Source organism: Gossypium raimondii, chromosome 13, assembly GCF_025698545.1.
Source record: "Gossypium raimondii isolate GPD5lz chromosome 13, ASM2569854v1, whole genome shotgun sequence".
In the NCBI taxonomy this organism is placed as follows: domain Eukaryota; kingdom Viridiplantae; phylum Streptophyta; class Magnoliopsida; order Malvales; family Malvaceae; genus Gossypium; species Gossypium raimondii.
The window spans coordinates 41088153-41097777 of NC_068577.1; the positions used below are offsets into that span (position 1 = coordinate 41088153).

General features: G+C 32.7%; 1 protein-coding gene across 1 annotated transcript; it reads right to left on the reverse strand.

Moving 5' to 3' along the window:
• Positions 1-2865: 2865 nt before the first annotated feature.
• On the reverse strand, positions 2866-4676 carry LOC105783456 (organic cation/carnitine transporter 3). The gene has a single exon (XM_012608932.2). The coding sequence runs from the start codon at positions 4611-4613 to the stop codon at positions 3057-3059; it is 1557 nt and encodes a 518-aa protein (XP_012464386.1). The 5' UTR covers positions 4614-4676; the 3' UTR covers positions 2866-3056.
• Positions 4677-9625: the final 4949 nt, after the last annotated feature.

The window sequence follows — 9625 nt, forward strand, 5'->3', positions numbered from 1 at the left end:
TGATTTAAACTTGAAAAAGAAATTCAACAGTTTATTTTTGGAAAATTGTTTTGATGAGCCTAAAATTAAGGGTAAAGTTTGATGAATTGAGGGAGGTTGAGCGGGTGTTTATCATTGGTCTGGACTCTGGAGATGCTTCACCCCGCATCATTAACCAAAAATAAAAAATAAAATTCCCCAGTTGCACTTGTCAAATGTTATGATATTATTATTTCGAATAAAAGATAACGATCGTATTAATAATAAATTGATAGCCATCATCATGGCTAGTTGGTGAATCTCCCAGGGATCAGGGGCGGCACTAGGGCAAGGCCGCCTTAAATGGTAAATTTTCAGTTCTAATCCCTTTAAAATAATAAAATTATAAAGTTAATTATAAAACTGCATGTTGACCCTCTAAAACTTTATTCCGACGACCAAATGGTTTGACGAGAAAGCTTCGAAGCTAATTTCCCCAGTGCATATGCAGCCAACATGTTGGTACACAAGTCACAAAAATTTAGCCCTCTTTCGCCTCAGCTCCTCTACGTACTTGGATAAATCACCATCTGCATTCATCAATTTCCAGAATGATTGCATGCAGAGGCATATCCCATTGCTTCAGCCAGTCATATCAACATGTAGAAGTGCTGTTACTGCCCCTTAAAGGCTCGAAATTGATTTTTGATTTGGTGCAGTGATTCAGCTTTCCAGACAAAACTCACCATTTATTCTTCCTTGCTATCTACCTCCACTTAATTCAGCTCTCCTGATTTCATATTCATAAAGACTCGCCCATTAATAACTTTATTATGATTATATCGATTTTAAGTATAACTCCACATATAATTATATTAAGATTATAACAATATATTTTTATAATAATAATAAAACAAAATTTTAATTTTATAATTTATGTTGCTTTTAAAAAAATCAATAAGAATTAAAGCCACTATGTACAAGAATGTTAGTCTAATTAAAATAAACATAAATTATTTATTTATTAAAAAAGGAAAACAAAAGAGTATATATGTTTAAAAAAGAAGTAAATTATGTTAAAGGTATAATTTGTATTAATTTAATAATTAATATAAATATATTTTAAAGGTATCATTGTTGGCTGGTGACTCTGTCAATAACAGAAATGGTGGAACTACGTTTGATTCATGGTATCCTTAATCGTGAATGGAAGGTGCACATTCGCCATGTTCCTAGATCCCAAAACACGGTTGCTGATCATATGACAAGACTTGCGATTTCTGGTCATCCGAGTTTAGTCATTTTTGAAGAACCTCCAATTTTGATCCAAGGACTTCTATTAACTGATAAAATGAGCTTTCATAAGTCCTAAGATGTGTGTTTTTTTGTAATCGCTTTATGATGTGATTTTCTATCAAAAAAACACATTTTAATTTTTATAATTGAGAGTAGAGATGGGAAAACTAGGTATTGAACCCAAACTCTCATGCCACACCGCATACTTTTGCCATTAAGTTAAAAAATTGTTAGCTTCCAATACAATTAATCGTTACAAACATTGAACTGAATAACTAAAAGAACATCACATTAATTAGCATAAATATACTTACTTGATTGATTTCAATTAAATTAATAATTAATGAGTTTTGAATTACTGGATTTATCATTTAAAAGAAAATCAAATTCTACCGTTTTAGGCTAGAAACTTTAAGAGGGGCCAACTATAAATTTATCTTATTTTCTATTAGCTACATATAGTAATTAGGATCAATCAGGAATATTACTGTTTTTTATCAGTGACGAAAAAAAAAAAAACCTTTCTTGAAAAATCTTTAGGGGACCAAGTCACCTACCAACACTTTTATATTCTAACCATTTAGCTTATTCTAGACTAATCTCCATTAAGCCCCCACAACCACAAGAAAAGATGATGACTTGAATTAATACATAGGCAATGCCAGATTCACGTTACATGTATACTAGTGTGACAATAATGCGGTCCACATGGATGCGCCTACCCATGTTTATATGAATGAGGGGACAATGGTTTTGGTTGTTTCGATGAGAGGATAGGATTTGCTTCATTAACATATATCACTTTTGTTGCACTTCCTTATCTGGAATCCAATTTGAATCTTTTCAGGGACCACTTCTTTCACAACAAATAAACTTATGCTCTTCGACCCATTGTTTTAATTTGGTCAAATTATGCTATTAGATCATGTACTTTGTATAAATTGTAGATTTTGTACTTGTACTTTAACTTAGTCATTTTCAGTCTCTATACTTTTAGAATTTTAAAATTTTAGTTTTGATCAAATGGCAAGTATTAAATTCATTAAGTTGAGTTGTTACGTTAAATATATTATTGCATGTGTGGTTACATGTCAGCTTGCTATCTTCGCGTATTACTCATAAAAAATAAGTTACTAGATTTAACAACTATCGTTTACATTAAGACTAAAATTTTGAAATTCAAAAAATATAGCGAGTTAGAATGATTTAGTTAGAGAATATGAGCTAAATCTCTAAGTTTACGATTATACAAGATTAATAGTAGAATTTAACCAAATAGATTTAACTGTTATTGTTTGGTCGAGCAAAATTTTTAAAATTCAAAAAATAAAAGACTAAAATTGATCAAATTAAAGAATTTGACTTTTTAAATTTCATAATAGCATTTCACTTTTCTTCAAGCAGTTTGGAGCAAGGTGTTGATTCATTTGGTCCTTTTATTGCTCATACACCAATGAATGTAAGCCTTTTCGTTTTGAGGCCTACCACTCAAATCTTATCGCTATCACTGCCTTTTTTATAAGATTAATTATTGTTGTATATATATATATGTTGTTACTAAAGACAAAGGGGTCTAACTTTTAAGGAAAAAATTAAAAAAACACAGGGGTATACAAAATAATAATCCTTAAACTACATTTATTCAAACCAAGATGAAAAACGCGTTCAAGAGATTTCTAACAATGAAGGCATAGAATACATTTAAAAAGAAAGAGAAGAAAAAAAAAAAAAAAAAACCTTCACAAGAAAGGCATGCAATTATTGGCAAGTTGTAATGATTAGACAGATACAGCTAGCTTAAGTTATGCTAACGTAGCAATTGCGGCGGCCGCCTTCTCATTTTGTTTGTGCTCTTCTTCATCCATTGTATCACAAATTGTTCCACCTCTAGTCTCCGGTAATCCCACCAACGGGAGCCCGCAAATTCCTATCACCAACCCGAATACCCCGAACGATATGAAGTTATTTGTCCTCCCAGCGGCCACGAGCAGTGGGCTGAACACCCCCCCAAACACCAGTGCTTGCCTCACCATTGATATTGCCGAGTTCCTCACGCATGTGGGAAACAGCTCTAATGTGTATATCAGTGACATGTTGAAGGCCGAGCAGGCACTGAAGAAGGATATCAGCTCCATTGCTATCTGTAAACTTGGCGACACCTTCCCCACCACCACACACAACACGCTGCACACCCCGCTTAATATTGTGAAACCCAACAATGAGTCTTTCCTTTTCATTTTCCCTATAAGGAAGAATGTAATGAGTGACGCTGGCAACTCGGATAAGGCGTTTAATGTGACGCCCAAATAGAGATTGACGGATAGATTTCCAAGGCCTAATGGCATGCCGTAGTACACCATCCCAATCCCAAAACCTCCCACCATCACGGCCGCTAGCCTTTTTGCCGCCCACCTCTTGTTCAACAGTATCTTGATTGTGGAGTAAATATCTACATTCCATGATTCCTGCTCGATTAGGACATTGGAGAAGCTCATTGTTATGGGACTTTGATTAGCCTGAGCCATGCTCTTGAGTGTTAACACTGCTTCTTCTTTGCGTCCTCGGACGAACAGCCATCTTGGGGACTCATGAACTAAGAAATGAACTAATATACAGTACAAAATTGTTGGAACCGAAATCCACAGATACAGTGTTCTCCATGAAGAACCTCTATTTACGTATGCCATTACCGGCAATGAAAGAAACCCTAAAGTAAAACAAAAGAAACCAACAACGCCGACCTGGCCGCGCCACCGTTTTCCTACTAGCTCGGTTGATAACACGAGGGCACAAGTTCCAACAGTTGCGCGGCCAAACCCGTTAATGAATCTCAGGAGAGAATAGATCCAAATATTGGGTGAAAAAACGGTGAAGATTGAAGAAAAAGACATCATGAGACATGAGAATAAGAGCATGTTTTTGCGGCCAAGAGTGGAGTCAGCAAGCGTTGCAAGTGCAAGTCCGCCTGCAAGGCAACCCATGAAGAAAGCAGAAGCAGGGAGGCCAGTGATGAAAGAAGGCGCACATTCCAGGCCCCATTCCGCTATGATTGATGTGTGGGAAGGCCAATCCCAAGACCATGAATTCTTAGGGAGCTCGCAAATGTTGGACAAAGCGTTACAAACAGACTCGTCTCCGCCTTGGGTGCAGTGCCAGGATGGCTCAGCATCAGTGAATACACTGATGAAGGTTTGCTGAGCATCAAAGACCCAAGCAAGAGAGACGAGTATTGCTTGCAAGAATTGCCACCACCCGAAGTCTCCGATACAGCCTTCGATGGTCTCATCGAGGGATCGAGGCGGCCGTTTTGGTTCTGCCGGTTTATCACAGTGAGACAGAAGCGGTGTTGAATCGGCCATACACCGTTCTAAAGTGAGAAGCAAGTGTATCTGTGTATTGGTTTATGATAAGAAGACGTGTGTTGCTCTTCGGATATCTCCCTATTTATATAGAGGCGTACGGGCTGACAACTGACAACTTTCAATAAAATATAAAAAGACAGCCTATACTAGGGGGCTGAGGACTGTATGCCACGTCAAGCCACATCAGCTCTTTAGATTAGAGAGAGCATAGGTTAGCATTACATACACGGCGAATAAATTAGGCATCATACGGTTCACCCATCCTGCAAAAAAAAAGTTACATACAATTAGCGTATATATGATTCATTTACTGATTACATATAATGTCTAATAAAAAATTGAGTAGACGATGAAGCATCAAGAATTTCACATTTACGTAGAGTTGGATTTTATTTCAATTAATTTTGTTTGTAACGAAAAAATTCTTTTAAAAATATATATGCATTAAGTCCATACACTTCCCATACAAACAATAGCAATATAGATTTGGCTTTGGCAGGTTAATTATTGCGGCAATAAACGCTCTAGCGCCGTGAATTAAAAGTCACATTCTCACCAGATTTTGGAATTTTGTTTTGGATCTAGAGAGATGAGAATATATCACATGTATATCATAACTAATGAAAATATGTAGCTGCTCAATATTACATCTTTCACCTACAAGTTTATAAGTTTTAATGTATCATGTCCCACAAATTTATCATCAAGAAGATGAAATAACTTGGCATACCGTCACTAAAAACCAAAACACATTAGTTATAGATTTATTAAACTTTTAGCGACGGTCAAAAGAGCTACGAACCGTCGCTATAGACTTTTGTCAACGATTACAGCGTCACTAAAGTAGCATATGTTCATATAGGTATATTCTCCATTATTACTATACTCATACACATAGTGATAGCCTTATTCATCACTACAGCTATATTGAACATATAATGACAGTATTTACTGTCAATGAATGTTCTTGTTAGTATAAAAACACCGACGATTTTCTTGTGTTAGTATAAAGTGAAATTTTGATGATATGATTTAACATAAAGGGACAATAAGGCCCAATTGTTAATATTATTTTTAATTAATAATATTAATTTATTTATAATTTTAATTCAACATACATACAATAAGAATTATATAGTCGAACATAATCCAAGGTACAAAACAAAGTCCAAACATAACAATATAATTCCTATACCAATGGAACCAATATAATAGTTCATTAGTATAGCGATAAATAAAATTCTTTTTAAAGTTATGCACATATCGACAATTAAAGTAAAACTATATATATATAGAAGAATTATATTGACAAAAACTGATTTGTCACTATAATTTCACCTATAGTGACAGTAATTCTGTGTGTCAGCCTAAGTCTAACATATACTGACAAAAAAGTTAATCGTTGATAAAAACCTGGTTGTAGTGACAAATTTTGACCGTCAGCAATAGTGAACATATATGGCAATTTGTTGTAGTGGATATACTTGAACATACACTAATTTGGAAATAAAAGATTGAATTGGAAACCCAAACACACTTTTTATGGGAAATACACTAAAGGAAATAAATAAAGACGAAGAAATTTTGAAATGAAATTTAATACTTGAACAATGTCGTAAATTATCTCAATTACCTTTTCGTTTAATGAAAATTTTGGTGAATGGCATAGAGAATGTGGTGTATAGACGATTTTTCTATTGGTATTAGTTGATTATGAACATTATTGAACATATAAAGATGTTATTGATTGTTGATATATGTTCTTATTGGTATACATATACCAAAGGTTTTCTTGTGTCGGTATAGAGTGAAATTATAATTATATAATTAAACATATAGTGATAGCATGAATCGTCAATATAGGGTCCAATTTTTAATATTGAAATTTTAATTAGTAATTATTTAGTTAGTTATAATTTTAATTCAACATACTTTTAGTTATAATTTTAATTCAACATACTTTGTATAAAGTAAAAGTATATATTCTAAAGATGATCCAAAGAAAAATATAGTCCAAACAAAACAAAATGAGATCTATACCAATGATACTAATAAAATAGTTTGTCAGTATATGGACAAATAAAATTCTAAAGTTCTACATATAACGACGTTAAAAGAAAACCATCGGTATATATAGGAACTATCTTGACAAAAATAATCTGTCAAGATAAATTTATCTATATTGACAGTAATTACATGTGTCAAGTATAAGTTTGAGATATCTTGACAAAATGGTTATCTGTCAATATAAACCTAGTGGTAATAACAATTTGACTATTAGTAAAAGTGAGCACCAATATATACATTGATTTGGAAATGACAGATCAATTGAAAACCTAAACACACTTTTTATAGTAAGTACACTCATGGTTAACCTACATATGTCAAATTTTATAGAAGGATCTAAAGGCTATGAATGAAAATGAAGAAAGTTTGAAGTGAACTTAAGACTTGAACCAATTTGTAAGTTATCTCAAGTATGTTTTCATTTAATGGAAGTTTGGCTTTATGGAAGAGAGAATGAGGGAAGCTTTTCCATAGATGTTCTTCTCTTTTTTACATGGCTCTTATGGTTAGGTATACCAATGGTTCATTCCATTGTTATAACTTGGTTATTGTATGATCAACTGCATTATTGAACATATAATGGCACTATTAATTGTTGGCAGAGGTTCTTATTAATATAGATATATCGAAAATTTCTTTGTTTTAGTATAAAGTAAAAGTCCAATTATATAACGAACCTATAGTGAGAATTTGACTGTATATATGAAGTCCAATTATTAAGATTGTAGTGTTAATTAATAATATGAATTTATTTATAAATTTAATTTAACTTACGCCATATAGATATAATATAAATCGTCCAAACATAATATAAATAAAAGAATTATAGTCCAAACATAATAATATAAAACCTATACTAACAGTCTTGATAAAATAGTTTGTTGGCATAGACAAATTATTTCTTTTTTTTTTTTAAAGTTCTACATATGACAACAGTTGAAAGAAAAATCGTTGGTATATTTAAGAACTATACTGACATAAATTAAATTGTCACTGTAGAAACTTATAGCGACGAAAATTATGTGTTGGTATAAGTTTGACATAGGCTGACGAATAAGTTTTCCATCAATATAAACCTAATTTTAGCGACAGATATAAACTGTTGGTAAAAGTAAATGTTAGTATATGGCAATTTGTTGCATCGTATATGCTTGGAAATATGCATCCAAAACACACTTTTTATGGAGAGTAAAATCATTGTAATTATCCTACAAATGCTCAAATATTAAACAAGGATTCTAAAGGTAATGAATGAAAGTGAAGAAATTTTTAGAGCAAACTTAAGACTTAGACAATTTAGGTGATTCTTTTTTTCTTGTTTCTTTTACAAGGGTGTTGTGGTTGGGTTTCATTTTGATAAGATCTTTTGGTTTCATCTACATTATTGGATTTTTTTATGGTATAGTGTTGCATTGTTATTCTACTTTTTTTTTTTTGTAGTTTTCTTGGATTTTTTTGTTATCCTTATTTTAGGTCTAGTTCATAATGTTTCTTACCTCTTTCCTATATATTTCTGATTGATGAGTTGGTAGATGCTTCTCTATGTAACTTTGAATGAAATTCCTTTTTTTTAAAGGTTGTAGTTGATTCTAGTAGTCTCCTTTTCCATTTTAATTGTGCTGAGGATTGTAAAACTTCATTTATATAGTAAGTTAATTATGTCAAACTTACCCTACCATTTTATTCAAACTGTCCTTTTTGGGCAAAGATTGATTAATAGAAATGTTATGTTCTCAATTTCATAATGATCTATGAATCTAAAAAAATGAAATGCTTCTACATAACATTTAATTTGTAACCAAGCAAAAGTAGGTAGATGAGGGGATAATGTCTAACAATGCTGCCTTTCTTTCTTTTGATTTGAATCGCACAAGTTAACCCTGATTATAATGTTTGGTTACATTCGTAACATGGGTCTTTTTGTAACATATTTTAATTCAAAGTTTACTGTCAGTAGATAAGAGTCAAAACAAGCTAAGCTTGGAAGACTAGTAGGTTAAACGATAACCGACTTAAAATCCTGATCAAAGGCTTGACATCTTGATATATAACATAATAGTTATAAAGTTACAAAGAGGGATGGAATAAGATTCAAACATGATGAGATTAAATTGAAATATATTAATTAATTAATTGAGGGTGAAAAAGCTCTCAATCTCCCATAAATTATTTGGTTGTCGTCTTGTGATTCCAATGGGGAGGGAATCGAAAGAGAGCACTGTGGATATTGTAAAAAAAACAGTAGGAAGTAATGAGTTGATGGACAATGGTTCATCCGGTGGGTAAAAAGATGAACAAACCCCTCAAGATATTTTAATTTTTTTACAAAAACATAGTAACTTGCCACCGTGGTTGAAATTGAAGCAGTCAAATCATTGAAATTTCATCAACTGAATCTCCATATAAATGAAGTAGATCCCCCCATGGAATCACAAGTTGCAAATAATGAGAAAGTGGAAAAGCTGTCATCTCGACAAGTAGGGTCGGGATTGAAGATTAGATAAAGGGTGGTGACTGGGCAATGAGTATGCCATATCACAATTCTGCGGATTCCAACTCCAATTATTCATATATATGTGAAACCTACGTCATTTTCATGCCCAAGTGTCACTCATAAAAACCAAACATAAGTCCCATAAGTTGGTCCCTCTCTTTCAAATCAACAACTTGTTTCTTACATTGAAAGCCTTCAATTCAGACCCTCCTTTTTCAATTTTCAACTTTTTTTTGCATTATTATTTATTGCCACTATTCATGGTTTGAATTTCATTTTAGCCAATATGTTTGTCATTTACGTATAAGGAGAGCCGCCATTTGGTTCGGTGGGCTTTCAAACTACAATTTTATGTCTTAATTTTGTTAGTTCAATGGAATGAGACTTGGCAACATTAACACCCTAAATTCTTTTTATATTTAAGTTTCATCCTTAATTCAATACCAAA

Excerpts from the sequence above, each read along its gene's own strand:
- LOC105783456 (XM_012608932.2), bottom strand. The coding sequence starts at position 4,613 with ATGGCCGATTCAACACCGCTTCTGTCTCACTGTGATAAACCGGCAGAA.